The sequence below is a fragment of the Odontomachus brunneus genome, unplaced genomic scaffold (genome assembly GCF_010583005.1).
Source record: "Odontomachus brunneus isolate Ranch 3 - 2012 unplaced genomic scaffold, Obru_v1 Obru_scaffold_020, whole genome shotgun sequence".
Classification (NCBI taxonomy): Eukaryota; Metazoa; Arthropoda; class Insecta; order Hymenoptera; family Formicidae; genus Odontomachus; species Odontomachus brunneus.
Window position 1 is genome coordinate 878,059 of NW_022639470.1, and position 24,442 is coordinate 902,500.

Consider the following 24,442-nt stretch of genomic DNA (forward strand, 5'->3'; position numbering starts at 1 on the left):
ATATATATATATATATATATATATATATATATATATATATATATATATATATATATATATATATATATGTTGTATCGTAATTGGATCTTTTATATCAAAAAATGGTTGTTATACACACGAGGAAATTTTGATATTTATATTATATTTTAAATCAAACATACGCGCGCAGTATTAAAGATAGTTTTTCTTCTTTATTTCTCACGGGGAACTTCTTATTCGAACTTTTTTTTTATTACGTTAAGATAATCAAACAGTCTTTCCAAGTATATTATAAGAGAAATTAATTTCTCGAAGTTATTAGAATATGCATTAGACTAAGTTGTTAGAAAGAAAAGAACAAAAGGAGAAATTTCTAGATTTTTTTTATAGATCAGTTTCGAATATTCTCTTTGTCTATCTGTACAATGGCTTCCAATCTTATTTCTGCTTATGACAAAATTGTAGTCGTGCATATGACTCATACTGGCATGACATAATTTCGTTGATATGTGTGTATATGATTCATGCTTACTGAACACCTAATTCCATTGACACAGTCTTCGATTCCGATCAATTGTTGATTTCTAATTTATATATCTATAATGTTTATAAATTATATATTATAATAATATAGAAGTTCTATAAAAAGAAATTTTTTACAATTGCTACTATTAACACAGAACAATAAATTTCTCTATTAATGTATGAGAAATTTTTGCATGTGCATAAATTTTTGTATATGCCAATTTTGCTACTTAATAATGTGTTTTGAGGAAACAGTTCAGGATAATAGTGGCAGTTGTATCACCTGTGAAAGGCCTATATGAATTATTCTTCCGTTATCATTACTCGCGTGATGCTCTTCCTTCCTTTTATTATATTCAGCAAGATTGATATCTTGTAAGAACTTTTTGTCGCTTTTCTATCGTATAAAGATAGCACTGTCATGAAAAAGAAATCAAGCTTTACGCAGCATTTGCTACAAATTGCTTTGTTACATATAATAAATAAATAAAATAAAAAATTATTTTGCTATTATGATTCTATTCTTCATCATGATTTATAAGTCCACGATAGGTATTACGCGTGTGTGTATTAATATATGATATGTGGGCATCAAATATTCGTCGCTGGAATTAAGGAAGGAGAGAAATGGCAAAACTTTATTCTTATTGACAAAACGTCTTTCTTATTACAAGAATGAGGGCGGTAACAATAAAGAGATTAGAATATTGTTAAAATAAAATTTAACATATTGTATTAGAGAGATATATATAATCTCTTATTATACATATAATCATATTTACACAAAGATAGTATTCCTTATACATTATATATGTATATATATAAAATATATATATAGATCACAGCGATCACATTGTTACGTGCATACAAGAATTTACTAATAAATATAATGATTCAAGTTTTTAAAATTCCATTCACACATCCTCAAAATATCTCTTTCTAACGTATCACAACATGATAAATATAATACATAAATTATAACATATATGTAAATATATAAATATAGAATATATTAGATAAAATTTCCATAGATATCTATATAGATATATCCCGTATATCTACGGGAATTTTATTAATTTTTTTATCTTTTTTATTGCTAGCTCTCAGGTAAGTACATACAATATTTAAAAATATGTTTATTAGAGCCTATAGCAAACCTGAGATAGCGATACTGTTTTTCTCAAATATATTTCCAGATATATACAAAATATATTTCTCCCCTTAGCATATATATAATATCTGAAAATATTGCTCATGTTCTCTCAGGTTAAAAATAATGTGTAATCTAATTGATCTACAAGATATTGCGATGTATCTTTACTCCTTAAACTGATATAATTCATAATTTAATCAATTATATTGAAATTTAACAATGAGAATAGAATAGTGGCTAATTCCTCCGCTATCTTTCTTCTGTATATTTTGATGTCTCCAATACGATGTAACGAATAACGTGCCTGAAATCAATAATTATCAATATGTTTTTGGCAATATATCAGGAATTATATATATGTTTATGTAATAATATAAAATAAATTTTTAACACACACAATACCTGCTAATTTTTTTTTAATACCCCAATAAGTAAAATGTTAACAATATGCAAGCAGGCTCAATTAGAATATTGTGGCAAATCCAATATTAACTGCCTCCGCATTAAGCTCGTGTTCTATCCGTAGTACCTGCCAACATAATCGAACAGCAGATTGGCAACAGAACCGAACAAAGCCTACCGTATACTCAATTTAAATGCATTTGAACTAAACGGCAGATTCTGTTTGGTTTCTGCCACTAATTTGCCGTCATATTCTGTTAACAGATTCTGTTATATTTCCGTCGAAAAACTGCCAACAAATTTATAGCAGACACTTTGTAAAATCTATCTCTCAAGAAATTTAGCTGCCGGTATATAATCTGATAAAGTGTAAGATACCATTCATATTTTTCTTGGGGCTAATTATATCGACATTATATATTGTTGTACTCCAAGCTCATTTAAAATAATTTTCACACAACTAGTGGAATTACAAAACACATTTTGTAATTATCATTAAAGAAGATAAAAGAAAGACAAGTGTAGTGAATAAACCTAACAAATTGCAAAATATATTAAAATACATAATTATTAAATTAATATGTAATTTAATATGTAACTATCATTAATAAGAACAGAAAGAAATTTATATAACTAACCATAATACTAGACGATATATGTTAACTTCTTTAAATATATTAAAAAACACTAAAAAAAATAAAGATAAAAATAAAACATAGTCCATTTTCGAGATTACATTTATTTATATCATATCTGCTGTATTAAGTAACTAATGATCACTGTGCACATATATATCTGTATTTATCAATATTACGCATTGATACAATATCTTTATTAAATAAACTTGTTGCTGAGATATGAAAGATATGAAATAATTACTAGTAAATCAACTTATAATTTAAATAATAGTATGTATATAAACATTTCATTTAATAACAAGAGAATTTACATCACATAAATTATTGGTCTTACTGCAATATTACTGTAACTATTGAATGCAGCTTTTTCATAGGCACGTTATAAGGCAAATAGTTCAATATAAGAATGCCACAGGCAATCTAGATTTTTCATAAACTGATTTCACATAGCTATAGTTAAACATATTTTCTTTAATTTCAAATATAAAGACTAAAATTTTTTTGACGATAGGTTAAACGAACATGTAAAAGCTGCATAAACGTAGTGTTCTGCTGATAAAGATATCAAATATATTTATGCATAAAGTTTTATATGACACTTTTTTCAGCTTTTGGTTATTAGACATTAGCTATATTATATAGTTTATAGCTATAATAGTTTGACTTCGTAGACTGCATGTATTCAATACATAAAATAGTTATATTTGCAATATATACAGTCCCATTTGTAAGTATTCCATTCTTCGTTCTTAACTGACATTAATAGTTAGAAATACTCCTCTCATCTTCAGAATATTTGTATATGACAAATACTTGTTCAGTAAATAAATAAATTAGACGGTGCGTTATACTGCTAAAATTCTAAATAAAACGCATTATATTTTGTAAACGTAAAGTTACTGTAACATTTGTACCATTCTAAATAAAAGTGTGTGCTAAGAAGAATATGTATTTAAGTAAATATAAATATGTTGATGTATACAAGTATATTCCATTAAAAATTATGTATTAAATGCAACAATAAAGAATGAATCGAAATTGGCTTAAAAAATCTTAAAAAATATTGATATAAGGATCTTGTGTGGCCTTTTTCATTTCGTTACATATATATGTAGTGTTTTTCAAAAATTTGTCAAATCATTCATAAATATAATTTATGTATCAATTATTAAATAATTATAAATTGTATATTATAAATATTGTATACGTTGTAATACGTTCTAACAGATTACACTTTGTATTATGATTATATAGATAGTAATTCCTTATATCAATTATGCCTGTAAAATACATATACTACAAAAAATATATAAATATCATTATTAACTGTACGCACCTGTAAAATGCCCAATTATTATGCATGTTTTGTTAAATATTCGACAATATTATACTTCGTTACACGAAATTCATTAATGCCATCGATTTCGTTATATGGAATTTATACGTTGGAAAATTATATACATTAATATAACGAATAGTTGACTAACGAAACGACAAGTCAGATCTAAATGTGTAAAGATAAAAAGAAGAAATTGATAATTTGAATAATTTACAAGTACTATATATAATGTTCTTTATATAACGTTATATAGTTCGACATTTGCTGATTTAGTCTCCTGAGCTGAATAGTCTTTTATTATATATTTCTAGATAAATATAATACACATGCATATGTACTGTGCACATGGAAAACCTGACATTACGTACTATAATACTTAGACATACTTAGAGAAATTTAATGTCAGTTAAGATCCTCACTCTTTTCAATAGTAACATTTTCAACGTAAAATTTTACGAAATAATAAAATAAGGAAAACATTTTTAAAATAATAATTAATTGTAATGTCAAGTTTTTAAGTATCGTTTATCTATCAAATTTTTCATTTTTCATTGGGACGATGATTCCTACATGTATCTATGAAATGTATACATGTATATATTTAATATTAGAATTAATGGCTATTTACCGCATTTGATACTTAGGTTATCTTAATATATTTTATGCAAATACTTGATGTATATCACACAGAATTCATTAATATATCTATAGTATTTATTGTAAGCACAAGAAAATAATTAGCAATATTTAATGAAAAATTGTTATCTACCAAATGTGTAAAAATATCAATTGTTGATATTCAATCAATTCTAAGTACAGTTAAAACAAATGTATTACTTACAGTCTTGTTATATGTAGAGAAAATCAAGAGAATGTTTACAGCTGATATAGTTTAAACTTTGCTACACATTTATAACTTAATATTTTCATAATAAAATTTATAAAAAAATAAAAATTAAATTACTACGACAATATAAATTCATTAAATTACTGCTATTTTGTATGGATATCTACAAAACTATATAATATGAAAAAAACAAATATAAAATATTAAGTATCTGAAGAATTAAATGTTTAAAACACTAGATCTCACACAGAATGTGTTTCTTTGAATATATTTATCATATAAATAATTAAAGTTTTATTAAGCATTTCTGTAGATATATATAAATATAATAATAATTAATTTTATATAATGAACTTTCTTATGTAATGGTCATTTTGTATAACATATATAATCATTCTCTTTACTGATTTTCTCTTTATTATTTTGTATAGCATATATAATCATTCTCTTTACTGATTTTCTCTTCATTATGCATTGTGTTTGTCTTAGCATATTATGCAATAATGAAGTATGATTAATAATAGATATATATTTAATTAATCCGTACCAAAGTATTTTTGTCCAAAATGATTTGGTGCAACAGTATGGATTTCTGACGTTAAAATTTTCATCTGTAAGAAAACAAAAAAATTAAATGTATTTAAATGTATCACAAATTTTATATATATATATATATATATATATATATATATATTGTCATAAAATTATATATATAATTACAATATTATAATTAAATATCCTATATTTTAAATTATACAAGTACATGACAAAAATTACCTTAGGAAAGGCAGTGACTAGAGATTTTGCTGCAATTGGTGTACAGAACAAATTTGACAAAATAATATTTTCTTCCAGCACATTATGTTCTTTTAATACAGCTATAGCTTTGATGACAGTGTTTCCGGTACCTATTATAAATATACAATATATTTTAATTATTATATCCTCATGTATAAATAAACAAAATATATTATTAGAATATAGATATTTATCAATACTTACTCATTATTGGATACATTAACAAAACTTTCCTCTCGGATATATCATCAGGAAATTTAGCATAAACTACTCTAGCTTCATGTGTATCTGCATTACTTTCAACTAAGATCTTACCAATTCTGATACTACGACAGCAATCTCTAAGACCCTATAAAAATATTCCACATTGAAATTCCACATGTGTTTGTATAAATATATAATTCACATAATCTTAATATACTTTACATAAAAATGATACCTGTTCCATAGCTTCTCCGCTCCTTACTATGGACACACCACAGTTTCCTTTTTGATATTTTAAACCTTTGTATTGAGCACCTGTTGGAGTTGTTACCACACATTTTGAAAATGGTAGTTGGTTCAAACTCTCCTCAATAACTAGCCTGATCTAAAATGTTTAGAAAAAAAATCTATGTTATGTACTATAGTTTTCGGTTTTATATGTTACAGACAGCTAATAATTGCTATGTGTACACATATAACAATTATTTTGATTCTTTCCAGATATCCATCTAGATGTCTTGATTCAACTAAATAACTTTATTATATATATATTTGTATATAAGATCAAGTGTTTCTTACTAGGCGATCAGCATAGAACTTGAAATCACTCCTTGTGGTATTCCTATAAAAAATATGAATGTATATTGTGACATATTCACAAATATGAAATGTGAATATATAAAATGTGTTTATTAATAAATAATGTCACTCTTGTTACTATTTATCAATTTCTAGTACTTTATTATACATATATGCTTGTATATACATATATAAATAATATATAATACATATATAAATAATATATATTATACATGTGTGCATCCTTGTATATACATATATAAAAGTAAATATGAATTTAATATGATGAATATCTAAAACTCTTTCTTGCTAACAAGCAACTATGTAGAATTAAAACAAAACTGAAACAGTGTGGCACATTTACCTTTGATCGCAAATGAACACTAATATGTTTAATATTAATTAATTAAAAAAATATTCTGCTCACTAGGATACAGCATCGTGCTACTCACTTGTCTCTTAAGATGGTTTGTAATTCTTTCACTTGGTTGTTACACGGCAGAATCTTCAGATTTGCTCCATATTCATCAACGAAATCCTGGTTATCGTTTAACATATTCTTTGTTGCGTTATCCGTACTCCCCATAATAGATGTATGTTACGTGCTCAATAATTAGAGAACACTTTAGAACGACTAGAAATGAACAAAGGTAGAAATTAACTCAGGTTACTTTGCTATCGTCTGCAAATTGCTTGCAAGCGGTTGTATAGCAAGGTCACGTGACGTCCAATAAGATTGCGTTCGGAAACTTTACCCAGGTGCACCTCGCACCGTCCGGAAACTTTTGCATTACACCTTACAGCTGCGTCCTGTTACAACCTAATTAACAACGATGAAATTGCTTAAAAACTCTGTTAGATGATCTCGAGTAGAAGTCCACCCAAAGATGCTTTCGAAAACATCATCTGGGTGCTCTCCCTCTCTCTTTATTTAACTCTTGTATCTTTCTCATTCCAACGCAGCGGGTGCACGTTTTCGAACGCACTCCTGAAATTTTGGGTGTTCGACTAACTTGTTGCATTTGGCGGTATTTTTAAATAGTGTTTTCATTTGTTGACTCAATCCTCTATTGTTTCCTCTAACTTCATAGTAGTCTCAATTATTAATTCCTATTCAAACTTCAACAACATTTACCTCCTCAATCATTCTATCTATTTCGTCATTGCTATTGTTTGGATGTAAGCTATCCAAAGTTGGTTTCATTAATTCTAGTTCAACAGCTGCGGTGCACGCTACGATAATACCTTTATTCACTATTAGATTTGTTTTTTATTGTTGAACTTACTGCAATAGTTTACATCAGTCCTTTTCTCCTTTATTTTCCGCCAAGTCTTAACTTTCATCGATTTGACGATTTTGATGTCGATTCGACATCGTTTCGACGTCGATCGACGAGTCATTTCTCGCTGGTAACGTTTTCTTTGTCTGCAATTAAGCAACTATTTACATAAGTTGTAATAGTAATTAATATTACTATTTACTATTTACATAAGTTGTAATAGTAATTAATAAATAGTAGTTTTAATGTAATAATCAAGTTACGCGATTTTTGTCATTTTTCATTGACGTTCATTCACCTTAATCTCCAGCACTTTGTGTATTTAAATTGCGAGGTCTTTTTAATTAGTAGACCTAATTATTGTGAATAAGTTAGAGCGCAAGCGCAGCACCGCGTTCATCGATATATCGAACACCTCGACGTTGCGAGGTCTGTTCGCGTTGCTTGCACTTTTGACACTTTTACATCTAACGTCAGTTGCACACTAGTTTCTCTTTAGAAAGAAAAACTCTCATTGGACACCATTCATTCGCGCTCATGGACATTACATGCAAAAGTATCAAAAGTGCAAGCAACGCGACAATTTACAATCAGTTATGAGATAAAGTACTGCGTGTCGAATTCGCCTCGTATCCTCGGCAATCTCGACTCATCCGCGATTTCACGAACGAGCTATCGTCATCTAAAATGCCATAAATAAGCTTTACGCGTTTGACATAAAAAAAATATCGCTGAGCAAGCATTGGAAGTGAATATAATGAAAAAAAATGTTTAATATCCGAGCAACATAAAATATTGGATCAATGTTGAATTTATAGCGGCCAACTGTATGCCAACTAATATTTGCTGCTAGGGTACTTGTAACTATAATCACATAGAGAAATAATTACTATAAATTATGGTCAAGAAAACTATCTTTTTAACCCAGTAAGCAAATTGAGCGCAGACTGCGCGCAAATTGGCAGCAAATTTGATCAAAAATTTACACCAAAACCATAGCCATCTGTGTCCTCATTCAGCTACGGTTTTGGCGACAGAGCTTGCTGTCGGGAAATTGCTGCAGATTTGCAGCAAAAACCGCGCAGAACCTGCAGCGCAGCAAGGTCTGCGTGGTTTCTGCCGCCAATCTGCCGTCAGATTGCTAAAAACTCTGCACGGTTTTTGCTGCAAACCTGCAGCAATTATCCGACAATAGGCTCTGTAGCATATCTGTTCGCGCAGGTTTGGCTATCTGAGAATTTTACTTTACTAAAAATTATAGCTAAAAATAATTATAAAAGCCAAAAATAATTATAATTTTCATTTGTGTGTGTGTGTGTGTGATCAAGAATTATTTTGCCTCAGTCTATTACACGACCGGCGAGTATCGACTGTTGACATGGTAATTCGAAAACAAGATAGTCGTTGGATTTGTTTAAAGCGTCTCATGTGTAAATGGGTGCGTTCAGCGAACTCAACAGTTGCACAACAGTTGAGCAATTCGTCAATGTAATTCGTCTAGATTTAGGGATCTAATAGTAAGAACTAATAATCGTTGATTGCTCACTGAGCGCTTTTTCCGCTGGACGCACCCAATGATTATCGTCGAAAGTACCAAAAACGAGTCTCGTATCATTGATTATGACGAAATATCGTTAAACATCTATTGAGAGTGTGCATCTACACTGTTAAATCCGTGTCAAATTATACTCAATTTGAGTTATTTTTAACCATTCCTATAAGTCGCCACTGCTCCTACTAAATATGTCGTTAATTTAACTAATGTAATGGAGTTAAATAATTTAACTTAAGAAATGTATTAAATTTGATTAAAATTTAATTTACTTTTTATTATGTGCACGTTAATGTAACCTTTGTTTTAGTAAAAAATGACTTAATATTATTTTAAATGGGTTGATTAGATGTGGTTGTTTTTTTAAACACACGTTTTGTGTTAAAATAGTAAATTTTGACACACATGATAGTTAAAAATAACTAAATATTATTTAACTCAAGAAATTGGTTTAAATTTGACCCTCCAATATTTAACAGTGTACGTTCATGCCGGACGTATCGAGATATTTCCAGTTTCTTAATCGCTGCGATGTTCAGTCGGTAACGAGAGGCAGTAGGGCGGCATTGACGTTTGAAAAGCCGTCTCGTATTTATCATGATTTCGATTTATCCGCGGTCTTACACGCGATTTGTCGACTCCTCAAGTGCTGGAAGTAAATTTCGCATGGATGGTGCAGAAAAATATCGTCGGGCAAGTGCCGAAAGTATCTCAGAAGTGTCCAGCGCTGCGCTGACCGTTAAGGGCGTTATGATGATCGATAACCTAAATCGTTTTCGAGTTACCGAGAGGATCTCGTGCGCGGATCATCGTCCTCGGGAGAATGAAGCGTGAAGTGAGGTTTTACTACAAAAAACTATCAACAAGTAGTCTATTTTTTTTAGTTTCACTGCTCTCCTGGTGCAATAAATTAGAGCGAGACTAGCATATTCCTTCTCACTCTAACTTATTGAACCAGTTCAGCAGTACAGCTGAAAAGTACAGACCACTAGTACTATGCCTCAGTTCATGACTGTACCTTTGCAGAGTATCGAGCGTCGGCGGGTAATAGCGTAAATTCAAATCGCAGCCGTTGATACAGTCGGAAGAGACGTACGCGTGAAATACTATCGGAAGTACGGAGTCAATTCGCGCGTGTTGTGATTGAAATATCGCTGGATAAGTACGGGAAATGGACACCAGTGATAAGAGTGAACCGTATCGGGCAGAGCATCGTGCATCGTGCGAGGAGAAAAATCGGTAATAATATATTGCATTTACACAGCCGGAGCCATAAATGCCTGGCAAAGATTATACAGTTTTTTACTTTATACATTGAAAAGAAAATACTTGAAGAGTTTATCTGTGGAATATAAGGTTTATTTTTTTGTAAATAAAATATATACCCCATAAATAATTTTTCAAGTACTTTTTTCTTAGTGTATGTTTTATCCCACAAATAAGATTTCAAGTATTTTTTATCAATATACATAAGATTTGTATGTAGATTTCTTCATGGTAAGCTAACTAAATCACATGTGTCTTTGTCTAATTTGAAGCAAAAACAAAAACATATGATTCAACTGTTAATTACAGGAAAAACTCACTAAAAAGTTGGGAAAATCGACTCTGAAAATCGTATAAATAAATCTAATCATGGTCAAGCAAGTAACCAATTATACAATTTTCAAACTTATACATATAAGGTCGAAAATAATATACTCTTCATCTCTGAGGAATGGTCAAGCATTTATGACTGCGTACAGCACCTGCGCGAATTCTGATAGAAAAAACGGAGAATGAGACGAAACGTTTGGGAGGACGATATACCATAAAAAATATATCGTTTTGTAAAAAGTTTTTTTTTTCTTTTATTTCGTATGATAATTCGTGTTGTATGTATAAAACTACTTTCTAATCGTGTTCGTGTGAATAGCTATCCTCCTCTACGTCGGGAACGAAATATTCTCAGCAGTAACGTGTATCGGTCGTCTCTTATCTTTTTCTGTCGCGATTCAACTAGATCAGTAGTGTTCGAAGTCGTTTGATGCAAAATGCGTTTCGCACTGTCGTGCAATAATCGACGAAATCGTCTCTCGCATAGCCTGTGACAACTTGCTCATTCGTACGTGAAGCATAAAGATTACCACACGCTGAGCGAGAGAGGGAGCATATATTCGTTACAACATATATCGAGGTAAAAAGTCGTGCAATTTTCGCGGGACTGCCGAGCTAGTTGACGGTTAAAAACTCCGACGGCATTCTCTCTCTCTCTCTCTCTCTCTTGTTCTTCCTAATAAAATTTCTCGCTCTGTATTCAATAATATATCGATAAGAAATACTATACGTTGAGTATCCGTAATATTATCTCTAGGATACGGTCTGTTTAATATTACACTGCTGTTTGGCCCTTACGTCCGGTGTTACCCTCGCCGTTTATACTTACAACCTCTTTCTTACAACGTGTACATCTCTGTATATGTATATATATATATATATTTATATATATATTTTTTTTTTATTTATATAATTGTCATTGCAGTCTGTCGTATTTAAGCTCTTCGTATATCGTATATAATCCGATTCGTTATCGCGCACACAGCTTCCTCTGAATATTGTCATGATTGGCGGAAAGATTTCTCGTCGAATCTTCGTAATTGTTACATAACGAACGCGAAACGCCGTTACTCGCGACGACGTCGTGTTACACCGGAAACGGAAGACTATATCCATTGAGTTAGTCCTTTTTCTTGATGACAATTGTCGGGAAAAAAGAACGGTAGAATTAAAATCGCCGCGATTAGGATAGGAGTTGTCTCTCTACGGCTAGCTTCTCTCGCACACAACAAAATTAAGCGGGTTCTTTTATCGCGTGTCAGCACACACAAATGAGGACAATTGTATCACTGAGTTACAGCAGAAGTGTCTCGTTAAAAAGTATATAGAAATAGCTTTTTTGTCAAATATAAACATAGAATAGTCACTTTTTTTTAACAGACAAATATTTTATCTTTTTGTAATTCTACTTTCGTACTAATTCACTTAAGTCGACTTTTATATGCTTTATTACAAGTGTATATCATTCGCATCGCGCGCTCTCGCTTTCTCCCGCTCTTTCTCTCCTCCGCTCTCTTTCTTTCCTCACGCATTCCGCACACGCACTCGTCACAACAAAATATAATTCTTTCTCTTTATATTTACAGCGTTACTTTCGTAGCATTTTCTATACGTAAATGTAATCGAACTAAGCATCTGCTTTGAAACATTTTAATACCAATTCAATAATGAGTCGTGCAAAATACTGTCCAACATTTTGCTTTTGTTACACTATCGCTATTATTGTGCATGATGAGATGTACAGGCTATTAATGACGACCTCAATATTTTACAAATGCTCCTAATGAATCTTTTAGAGAGGAAATCGTATTTTCGGTAGTCACGCGAATGATATGTGTATGCGCATATACATCGAGAGGGTGTGTGATAAGTTATTTTCTAATAAAATAGGTAGAAACTGTAGGAAGACGGTGTTCTTATAAGTTATCTTTATATTAAGTATTGCGAATCAGCAAGTATTTTTAAGTGCCTCAGGATGTCCCTTACATATTTTCCACAGGTCATTGTCAACAAACAAAAAGAGACTAAGCGACTGTAGTAAAAAGAACGATGTGCTAATATATGACAGTCTCATTAAAGTACCAACGACAGAGATCAATGTGTTCGTTTCGCACGCAAGCTTATAGCTGCATCTTTCGAGTTACATTCATAATGCATTTCTTTCAAAATAAGCATTTACATTTCTGTAATTGCAAATGTCTTATATGATATATTCTCCACGCATATATAATAAAAATGATTTAAAAATCAATATTACATATCGCAAATATTACATATGCAAATTTAACGAAAATTCCATAGACAAATAAAAATCTTTTAAATCACATTTTCTCAAATAACAGTCTCCATTAATGGTTCGTATTGTGTTTGAGAAAAATGTTCCAAAATAAAATAATAATTACAACAATAAAATAATAATTAATAGCGACCAACTGATATACTAATTTTAATAGTTTTACTACTTTACGGACATTACAGATAATAAATATGTTCTTATCGATATTAGCATAAAATTTAACAAAATATAAAATTTAATGAGTTTCGCAGCAATATATTGAAAGAAACGCAAACCAATATATTTTCAAAATTATAGTTTGATCATATATAATATACAAAAAAAAAATATATATATATATATATTTTTTAAATGCATTTACAAACAATATATCCTCCGTAGTCCCTTTGTACAGCCAGCTGAACAAAGTTACGAGTTTACTATCAGAGAAAGTGTTCACTTTAGTACTTATACATCTCATAAAAATTTTTAGAAAATTTTTATTTTATTTTTCCATACAATGCAGTAGAAAGTATATTTAGAGATAACGTATTTTTTCTCGAGACTAAGGAGGATATATCTCGATTTGCCATTAAAGAATTTGTATATTCTTCCCTATAATAATAAAAGGTAGTATATAAAATAATTTCTACAAGTGTAAAACGGGAAGCAATATCAGCCGATTTCTTCCTCTAGAAGACATATTTACAGAAAAGATAGCAGCTATACGTATTGCTGACATTACCTAGGAAATTTTTGCGATGTTTGTGCCAATTGAAACTCACAAATCTTTCATTTCCATTGACAAGCTGTTAAAATATATAAAGAGAATTAAAAATGTATTTTGTGTGATCGATAAAAACCACATATTCCACGGACGATATTCTAACTAAGCATATTAACTAATTATTTCAAGATTTTTACTGCTCTATAAGTAGATAATTGGTCGACTGATGTTTTACGTTTTTAAGTACACTTTCATAACCGGGATTATAAGGCATGGCTATGCTCTGTTCTTAAGTAAGCGCAGAACGATACGAAATACTGGTTGTTCTATTATAATCGTTATTAGAGGTCAACTCTGTCTATAGAATCGCGTCCGCTACTGTAAAGCTTTCGCTCTCATATTGATTACATCCACCTATTATTATAGATTTTTAGCATTTTGATACCACTTGATACTATCCTCGTATTTATACATCGCTTATCATTGTAAAAGTAAATGCTTTCGTGTCTCCGTCAATTATACTTTCAGTCTCATTTGCATTTACACGTACGCTGAATTTACGGTTTCAGCATACCATACCGTATATAGGCCGCTTCGAAATTCGTTTGTTAAAAAAAAAAAAAAAAGAAAAAACAGGAATGCGAACACGCACAACCTGTCTGGAGACGCATTCCGGTGTAAAAAGAAAGTTCTTTATTATTATCAGGCTGATACGCCCTAATGATGACTGCATTTCGAAATGTACCAATGATAGTATTGACAATGTTGACAGTAATACTCACGTTCATGTAGCTTATGCTAAAAATGCCATGCATTTAACCATATTAGATGATCTACCATGCATATAGCTAAATGAAGCACACATTTAGCTATGCTAAACGAACGTTCGCGATCTAACAACGCTACTGTATAGAAGTCAGTAGAAAGCACAGTCAATTTCGGAATGCAGCCTACGAAGAATGCAGTCCCCTCACCGTGTACTAATGTCATTATGGACCTTACATCCGCCGTTTCTTTCTCTTCTCTAATCTGTTTATTCTACGATTATCTATTATATCCGATTCCCTAAGCTTATGGACCCTATAAGCGTGGAATCTGGAAAGAAAGAAATCTAATTTCAATCCAATTCAATCTAATTCGTTTACACACACCAACTTAGCAATTCTTACAACATTTTTTCTTTTTGTTAAGACGATTGTCTTAACACTTTGATGGTCGTTGTCACGCACGCTTCATTCTGTTAATGATTGTCGCTTTATTGAGATAATATTTGTCGATAATAACAGTAAAAATACAATAAAAATAGATTTATGAATTAATGTTCAAGGAGAAAATTATTTCAATAAGGAGAGGAAATTAATTTATAAAAGTGTTTCTTCAGATATTGTCTAAGCAAGTTTTCGAAATCCGTCGGCGACGAGCAAACATTTTTCTACGATAAGTACGACTGTCAAAGTGTTGAGCCAATCTTCATCAACTTGACGTAATAATGTGCTGGCCTTGTTAAACTTACGGCATTGTTCACTTCGTTGAAAATTCAGTGATCTCCCCTCAACAATTCCATCAGAAGGTTAAACGAGCTGCCTTCTCCCTCGGCGCGTTTTTCACTGAGCAATTCTTTACCCACTTGGCATGTTCTTTGTAAATCTGGAATTCTCAATAATAATTCGCCAAACTTGGCGGGCATATCTGGGTACCTCGAAATCGTATATTGCTGCAGTGCTTGAAGGGCTTTCTCCTGAGAAGCTCTGACTTTCTCAGGTTCCTTTAACTCGCTCGTGTCGGAGGTCAGCAGCACGATCACCTGTGTTGATTTGCGCGAGGAGAAGCATAAATTAATATACATTCGATGAGATTGCGAGTATCGTAAAACTTACCTTCATCGCGACGTATTCATACTGATCTACTCTCAGCCTTCGCAGATTATTAGTGAAAGCGAGCATCCTCTCGATGCAGGTCGCTAAACCAAGCTGTCTGGCCTGATCTAGGGTAATCGACTTGCCAAGAGACACTCTTATTTCACCGGGGGTGCTCATGCTGCGAAAGCAGCATGAGAAAAGTAGCAATTCGCACCAGGAGTTGATCAACAGGCAGATCTGATCGTCGATCGAGATATTCTTGAAGAGCGGCAAACTCTTGCACCATTTGACTATCTTGTAGAGACGATGGTCCGCGATGTTGCACAGATTGGACACTTGTGAGTCCGAGTGTAACGTCGAATTGCTGTTAGAGTTACTGCCGACCTGAGGATTGCTGTTCGCGGTATTGCCATTGGTGGAGCGTTGATCGGGCGGTCCCGCGGAAGTCGAGACGCTATTGGAGCACGGCGTCGTCGAGTCTCCCCTTCTGTTGTTACTCTCGACGTTACCGAAGTCATTCGATGGACATTCGACCGCACCTCCGTTGTTACTGGCGCCGATGCCAGTCGCGGTGGGTGCCGATCCACTTCCACCGAGTAGCATATTGTCACTGGCGGAGTTTCTCGCGACGTTTCCAACGGACAGTCCGCCGCCGCCGCTTATCCGGTCGTTGTCGTTGTAATGCCAGAGGTGTTCTACGTCCATGATGTCTTGCAACAGCTGCGGCACCGGCTGCATTTTGTGAGAATGATTCGAATGATGTCGTACGGGGTAGTGGTGTTCGCTGCCGGCCGGCGCCGGACTGCAATTGCCGGTCGTAGTGAGCTTCTCGCTGGTCATACCGCCGACAGGACTGCCAACAAGATTCGCCGGTAAGGTGTAGGTGCACTGATAAGTGCTTCTACCGCCTCTGGTACGATCCTCCCTGATCGCCTCGAGCTTCATACCCATGTTGAGGCACTTGTCGAAGCGGCAAGCCGGGCACTTCTTCCTCGTGGCCACAGTGACCGGGCAACCCGCGCCTCTAAGGCACACATAGTTCTTGCGATTCTGGACGGTGCGCTTGAAGAAACCCTTGCACGACTCGCACGAGAAGATGCCGTAGTGGAAACCGCTTATCTTGTCGCCGCAAATCGGACAGGGACTGTTGATGAGTTGCTGTCTGGTGGAGATACCGGACGGCGCGGATGGTATCCTACAGTCTTCCTGATCCTCCGCGACAGCGTGTCCGTCCGGGGAGAGCTCGGACCCCGGCACGGAGGAAGTAGAGTAAGGATGAGCCGTGACTGCAGATGACGCGGGCAGATGCAGCGGGCTCCCTTGCGCCACCTGATGCTGATGATGTTGCGAGTGTGTGTGCGGGTGTCGTGATTGCTGGACGGGTGAGTGAGTGGGAGGGCTGAGCGAGCCGTAGCTGTAGCAGCTACTGGACGCGTCAGAGTTGTTCCTTGAGAGCGAATGTGACAGCGAGAGCGATAACGAGGAGGTTGAGTTGTTGAAGCTGTGCCGGGAGAGCGACAGCGACGAGGAGGGAATCGGGCTGCCCGCGCCTAAAGCGGAATGTCGTGCCGCGTGGGGACTCTGTGTCGGCGAACTGAAGACGCTGTACGCGGAATGAATGGCGGAATCTGGCGACGGTACCTACCGAAATTTAGGAAAGTTAGAGCCTGCGGAATACACGAAAATATCTCGGCGAACTTAACACTCTCGATGTTCAACTCACTTGCGATCTAGTGTGACTGTGTTTCGTCAGATGATGCCGCGGATTCAGTACGGGACTGTGATTAGGCGTTGAGCTGTTGTATCCGCCGAGAAGTTTACCTACGAGAAGTGGCAAATCATTCTGTTGAGTTTGCTCGAGAGTCTCGATGGCGCGCTGCTGTTGTTGCTGTTGCTGTAATTGTTGGTTATGTGTCATGGGCAGCCCGGCATCGTGAAAGGATCCTATTGTGAAACCAGTGCTGGATCGAAAATCCGGCTCCGACTTGATCTGAAATTTCTGCTCCATGGGCTCGGGACTCGTGCTACAAACTTGTACTCCCTCCATAGAGATTTCCTTATGATCGTCCTGAAATTGATTGTATCGACTGTATCGATCAAGATTCGGAAATTATTTATCATTATTGTTACAAAGTTATAGCAGCTACATTACTTTTACAAGTTTACATTTTCCAGCAACGTTTTTTTTTTGGCAACGGTGTTATTATTTTTTTTTTTTGTTAGTAACGATAAAAGTCACTGAGACGAGCGTGGTGTAGTAAACAACGTATTGATTTACTACATCGAAGGTTGGATCTCCGACAGAATTGGAAATTTTCACACGCTCGTCTCGTCTCGGTAGGCAACCGGCAAAACCACTTAGTATCTTCGCCAAAAATATCTATGTATGTAATTTGTTCGAAAAAATTGTTGTAAAAAGCCGGCGTTAAATTTCAAATCCCATGTGTGTGTGTGTGTGTGTGTATGTGTGTAGTATATATGTGTATACCAACGTGCGCATCACAAATATATGAGAGAGATCACTACCAATAGAATAGAATGATGATCTGCATCATATCGATACAGTGAACACAGACCTTAGTCCATTGTGAATGCCCCTTGAGTGACTTTTCAGAGATCACTCCCACTACTCCCCCTCATTCATAAAATAGAAATAAAATTGCAAAAGTAATATATTATTGAATAATAGTAATGAGTAGCATTCCTCATTCATAAAATAGAAATAAAATTGCAAAAGTAACATATTATTGAATAATAGTAATGAGTAACTGTTTTTTCAACGAAGGTAGCGACTAACGATAAAAAGTCACTCTTGCAAAAGTAAATTTCGTAAACTCGGCATCGTCAATTTTCTCCAATCCGACATCGATACGAGTAAAGATACATTTCTTGGTTTTTCCGAAACGAAAAATGTCGAGATGACAGCAGACTCTCATATCCCCGAAGGTCGTCCCTTTCGCATAGACGAAAAAGAGAAGAGAAGCCTACCTGATCGGTAATCGTATTGGAAGACATTTCTTGATCCGACAATTCTCCCTCCCACGACATCGGTCTTTCGGGTTGCTGTTGCGAGTTGTCGTTGCCGTCGCAGCATCCACCATTATCGCCGTTCGCATCCCCATCACCAATCTTGTCGCCGTTCTGGTTGCCGGACACGTCGCGTTTCTTCTTCGAGCGCAAATTCACGCCTCTGAAGTCGATCTTGCTAATCTCGCCATCGCTGTCCTCGGGGTCGTCGATGTCCGCCACATTCGCGGCGAGAATGCCGATCCCGATGCCGATGTTGTGCGGCCCCGTGTTCGTGCATATCCCGGAGGTCGGGACGGCGCTTGTGTTTCCACAGCCCAGTACGGAGGTCGACACTACCGACACCGTCACGCCGTTCTGTCCTCCGAGATACTTACACACTCCTTTATCTGAAATTATAAGCGGACGGTTTATTGATTCTTTTATTCCAGATTGTGTGTGTGTGTGTGTGTTCGGTGTGAATAAAAATAGGAATTTCACAAAATAGTTCTTTCTAGGCAAAATGCAATTTTTGAGTGATTCAGTTTCTTGACAATAGCACAGAAACATGCAAGTGGATGTGGATTTTATTATCGATATTATTATGAATAATCAAAACGACATACTTTTTTTAACCAGTGTGAGGTATCGATCGATTAAACTTTCCTTTAATTGAAATAATCAGCAAATTATTGATAATAACAATCGTCATATGTATAATCACACTGAAGAGTTCTGTAATAGTTAACAAATATATTTGGTTCGTTTTAATACAAATGTGATAATAGTTATCACATATAACCCTATGGTTGTGGTAGTAAAATTACAAAATTACTAAAATATATTAGTAAAATAAAAAATTGTTCGTTTAATTAAACCAATTAAATAGCTTAATAAATAATACAAGATAATTTGGTAATAATTATTACTTTGACTATAAATATATGAAATGACCAAAGTACTTGGTCATTTCATATATTTATCATACAACGTGAGAAGTACTAGATAATATGTCTAAATTATTTGATTGTATTTACTTGTAAGCGTTCAGTTGGAATTATTTTATATTTGATAACCATTATTGAAACTTGAATAATTAATCATTACCAAAACCAAACTTGAACAATTGATCATTACCAAACTTTTCTTTCAGTGCACGAATAATTTCATCGATTAATTAAGTTAATGATTAATATAATCAAACAAATGAAAGTTCGATTAATATTGAATCATCAATTTATCAATTGGCCGAATTATTCGCGATCAAAAATATGACAATTGATTAATTTTAATTATTGATTCATTGATTATTTTAGTCACCCAAAATTTCAATCAATTAATCCCCGATTTGAACATGTGATAATTTACGTACCAAGTCAGAAACGAATCCCCTCTAATTTCGCTATGAGCGCCGTTACACGTATCGTATAAGGGATTATTCCGTATCCCAGGAGAAACAAAGTAGCATTCATCGCGTTAAAGGAATCTCTCGCGGTCGAGGCCGGGATAATTACCATCGTGCATCTCTTGGCTGGGGGGTACGTTAATAGTCGTGATGGATACGTTTTTCTCCGTCTCCGTGGAACGGGCCGGGCTCATCGTGCAGGATACACCGATGCAAGACGAGGGGCAACAGGTCGCGGACGAGATGGTCGAGGTGGAGGAGCTCGTTGCGGACGAGTTGGATGCGGCGCAGGAAACGGAGACGGACGCGGAGCCTGCCGCTGAAGTGGAGGTCGAGGAGTTCGACGAGACAGCCGCCGTTGATTTCCAGGTCTGCGTGGACGGCCACCAGCCGCCGTCCGATCCGGGCCCTGGTCCTGGGCCCTCGCTGGGCCCGTTTTGCTCTGACATTCTCAGCTGGTCGCGCTGCTGCGCGCTGCTCGTGATACGACTCGCGGCCTCTCGATCTCCGCGAAAGCGTACAGCATCCTTACGGCGGGCCCCTCCTGTTCACACGCCGCCGTGGATTATCGGAAGCTGCGTGTGTGCCGCTGTGCAGTGCCTCCCCTGCCTCGAGTTGCTGAAAAACAGAAAGGAGAGAGGCGTGTACTGTCTTTATCTTCATTCCGCGTTTTCTCTCATTATACTAATGCGAAAATAATATCAAGAGAAATAGTAATATACAATGTAATATACAACACGTATTATACAACAAGTTTCAAGTGGTCCTGCTCTCTGAAGAAGTAAACTGAAAAGTTCACGAAACGTCGGAATCAAATACGAAAAAGACGCGGTCCAAACCCAAAAAACAAACGAAATATTATGTAACAAGTCAAAATATTTTCTCAGATAGATTTTCATGATTGTCACGACATGAGATAATCCATGATAGGAACTCTACAATTCTTTTAATTACATTTATGAAGTATAATATATTGTGTACGAAATTTATTATTAAATTGACACTATACAATAATGTAATATTTTTTATTGTATCGATGCAGCAACAAATACTAAAAGATACACGCAGATTTTCATATTAATTTAACATATTATTTTTAGCAATTTTGGACAATTATTTTTTTATTTGTTTTATATTTCCATTTTGTCATTCTATGTGACAAATATGATTGTAATCTCATTGGTCATAAAAGACTCAACGTGATTTTACTCACTTGCGTGATTTTATACTTAAAGTTGCTATAAAGTTTACGTACATCAGTCTATCGAAAATCAGTCTTCATAGAAAATATTTCTATGAAGAAAGTAATTCTTGGATGAGTAAATTTCTCATTGCGAATTACCGTCTCAAATTTTGATTGGTTTAAAATGATTTAATAAAATAATAAATTTTTACTCAGAGATTCCAAGTTTCAACCAATGTCATCAATTGATTAAAATTTTCTTTGATTAAAATAATTGGCAAATCAATAATCAAAATTAGCGAAACCTCATATATAAAATCACAAATATTTCCATCGATTAATAAAATTAATTTTTAATTAATTATATTAATCAAACTCTGATGTAATTATTTATACACTGATCAAATTATTTGTGATTTATATGAATGTGTGTGCGCGTGTGTGATTGATTTATTTTGATTATTAATTTGACGATTATTTTAGTAAAAAAAAATGTTAATTGATGTTCAACACTAATGCCAACTATGGTGACTTTTATATAATATATAATATTGTGCAGAAGAATAGATTTTGGTTAAAATAGCCAAAAAATAACAAATTTTTACGGATTTTTTTTTTTTTTTTAATGAATAAGGATATCAATTTAGGGTTTTGACCATACTATTCATTATTGTCTTAAGGATAAAAAATTATAAAAAAATTGAAATTCCGTTCAGATTTTTGTGCTAGCGTGCTGTGTTACTGGGCGCCTCTAACTAATGTTGGCAACATTACAGCTCGTGTAATAATCCGAAACAAATGAAATACAAAAATTTAAAAATTGTATGAAGTTTTCTGGAGAATAAATCTAAATTCTTTCCAAAAAAAATTTCCAAAATTAGTATTTTTCTCGGAACACTAAAGAAAAAAATAAAAAAAAAGGAAAAGTGATCTGTAACTTCGAAATGCTGCCATTTTGTTAAATTTCGACTTTTTGCATATAACGAAGGTTCATCCTCCAGCGAATTTAATACAGTTCCTAAATTTCCTAGTTCCATCTGTTTCATACAAGCTGTAATGTTGTTTACCAATTAAAAGCGACAATACAGAAAATCTGGACAACAAAATTTCAAATTCTTTTTTAAATAAAAAACAATAATGAATATGTACGATAAAAACCCTATATTAATATATTTATTCATTCCTTTTAATTCATTCCTTTTTTTAAATAAAAAACCATAAAAACCTTCTATTTTGTCGGTTATTTAAACCAAAGAGGGCGAAAAAGAGAGAAAAGGAAGTGAGAGAAAGAGAGAGTAAGAGATAAAGAGAGAGAACTTCCCGTTAAATTCAATTATAGTCTACAATCAATGTTGATAAATGTGTGTGTCCTTTGGGGTTAAAGTCTGACAATCTGTCGTAGCGTAATGCGTTATTTCCTTTCTAATATATATAAATAAGCATGAAATGTATGCAACGCGCAAGTATTATGAATCATAAGTCAACGCCGTAGCGCGCGCTGAGCAAACTGTCAACAACGTTGTGCAAAAAAGTCTGCGGAGCGCAAAAGGTTAGTCTGTGTGTATCGGCGAGCCTCTGGCACGATCGTTCACCGAAAATCCAGCCGCGCGCTTAGACAGGCACGATCTCGCGAACGCTGACACACACAGCCGAGTCTTTCCCGCAAGGTTACGCCGATGGTCGTGCCGCAAGGCCGGCCCACTTCCGGTCCCGCGGAACCGCCGAACGACCTTCGCGCGGAAACGCATACGTTCACTCACGCCCGCACATGGTGCGAACGCGTGCGAGACGAATGCTCGACAGTGGTTCGCGATTCCGCTCCGATTTTTGAGAATCGATTACATTTCTTGCTTCTTCTTCTTTTTACGGCTTAGTTAGCTGACATCAGGCTCTCACCTCGTTTCTTCGTAGACTGTCGCACAGTTCCTATTTCTTTTCTCTTTGCAAAGTAGAATTTCCATGCGATTGTTCCAACGATTCACTCTTCAAGGAGTCGATGTTCTTTCGAAGCAAATCGATACGATGATTCTCATGCAGAACAAAGAAGATTCTTGTTTTGGAAATATCTTTAGTTTTGTATATAACAAATTGTTATGTAAATCTTAAAATGAGACTACATAACGCAAGATAAATTATTTGCATCAATATATTTTATATGAGTCAGTAGGAAAAATATATTTTTATCAATCGAAAATAATTTGCATTTGTTGAATGGAAAGATATTAGATTAAAAATATGATGTTCTTAAATCTTGAGAGAAAATATGATTATTATCAAAATAATCATACTGTACTTCTTATATATGAGTCTATTATAGACTATTATATATCTTAAGATTATTATATAAAATTATAACGTCGTTGAAATGCTTGAATTTGAAATTCAAGACATTAAAATTCTTCTAACAGAATTATATATCGTTGCTTGTATGTGAAGCAATGATTGTCAAATTGAGTTTATTAGTTTGAAGTGGATACTAATCTTTTTTTGTGTAATAAACTCTTAATGTGAATTTGTGGAAACACAAAAAATCAATAATTCTCCCATTTTATTCAGCAAAAACTGTTATTACACTCTGTATAAGGAATTTATTAACACGCGCGCGTGAAACATGTTCGTAAAAAATACCATAAAACAAACCTAATCTTAACCGCGTGTACTGCATGTTTAATGTCCAAAGATATACTTGAAATTGCAAAGATAATCATAGATAATAGAAACCGCGAAGTATCGAAAAAAGAAAAAGTATCGAACATGCGTTGCGAATGCAGTCGCTCGATTTCTGCCGCTAGATTTCCATATCGCGGAATTTCTGATAGCGCACCGCTCCCTCGCAACGGTAAAATAGCGGCTGGTATTTCATACTTTTTGGACAAGTGTCGGTACAGAAACTATGGAGATTTATTACTCCGATCTGTTGTACGCGCCTTTGCAAATCGAGCGTGTTGCAAAATTCGCGTTCATCTAGGTCACACGCTCTGAAGCGTAAACTGTTCAGATAATTAAAATAACTTACGCGGCGCACACGGAGAAGCCGAGAGAGAGAGAGAGAGAGAGAGAGAGAGAGAGAGAGAGAGAGAGAGAGAGAGAGAGAG

General features: G+C 34.3%; 2 protein-coding genes across 8 annotated transcripts in view; both read right to left on the reverse strand.

Annotated features, from left to right (window-relative positions):
- Nucleotides 1-1,147: 1,147 nt before the first annotated feature.
- On the reverse strand, nt 1,148-7,409 carry LOC116842007 (uracil phosphoribosyltransferase homolog). Of its 5 annotated transcripts, none has more exons than XR_004377656.1 (8): nt 6,917-7,050; nt 6,465-6,507; nt 6,121-6,270; nt 5,886-6,030; nt 5,661-5,791; nt 5,431-5,494; nt 2,060-2,186; nt 1,148-1,961 (listed from the first exon to the last, which is right to left on the reverse strand). XR_004377656.1 is itself a non-coding variant. In XM_032810618.1 (8 exons), the coding sequence occupies exons 2-8, from the start codon at nt 7,048-7,050 to the stop codon at nt 1,855-1,857; spliced, it is 774 nt and encodes a 257-aa protein (XP_032666509.1). In that variant the 5' UTR covers nt 7,051-7,098; nt 7,220-7,409; the 3' UTR covers nt 1,151-1,854. The 5 variants fall into 5 exon arrangements, 3 of the variants coding, with proteins under 3 accessions (XP_032666509.1, XP_032666508.1, XP_032666510.1); XM_032810618.1 differs by lacking the exon at nt 2,060-2,186 and adding an exon at nt 7,220-7,409 and having other exon boundaries at nt 1,151-1,961; nt 6,917-7,098; XR_004377655.1 differs by lacking the exon at nt 1,148-1,961 and adding an exon at nt 4,034-4,201 and having other exon boundaries at nt 6,917-7,184.
- A 3,712-nt stretch (nt 7,410-11,121) lies between these two features.
- The window catches only part of LOC116842020 (nuclear hormone receptor FTZ-F1 beta), a 44,277-nt gene continuing 30,956 nt past the window's right edge, over nt 11,122-24,442 (reverse strand). For 2 of the 3 annotated variants that reach the window (XM_032810645.1, XM_032810647.1), the window contains exons 2-7: nt 20,274-20,782; nt 18,742-19,169; nt 17,477-17,821; nt 15,772-17,394; nt 15,408-15,698; nt 11,122-14,989 (exon numbers count right to left, since the gene is read on the reverse strand). In XM_032810645.1, the coding sequence (XP_032666536.1) occupies nt 15,432-15,698; nt 15,772-17,394; nt 17,477-17,821; nt 18,742-19,169; nt 20,274-20,613 (3,003 nt within the window). In that variant the 5' untranslated portion in view covers nt 20,614-20,782 and the 3' untranslated portion in view covers nt 11,122-14,989; nt 15,408-15,431. Of the gene's footprint in view, nt 14,990-15,407; nt 15,699-15,771; nt 17,395-17,476; nt 17,822-18,741; nt 19,170-20,273; nt 20,783-23,243; nt 23,473-24,442 lie in introns of those variants that run through there. The other variant, XM_032810646.1, reaches the window with a different exon arrangement.

Bases quoted from the DNA above. Each gene is read 5' to 3' on its own strand.
- LOC116842007 (XM_032810618.1), bottom strand. From the start codon at position 7,050: ATGGGGAGTACGGATAACGCAACAAAGAATATGTTAAACGATAACCAG. The intron at 5,792-5,885 runs GTAAGTATTGAT...TATTTATAATAG, and splicing joins GTTAATGTATCCAATAATGA to GTACCGGAAACACTGTCATC. The intron at 1,962-5,430 runs GTACGGATTAAT...TATTGATTTCAG, and splicing joins TTTTGGACAAAAATACTTTG to GCACGTTATTCGTTACATCG.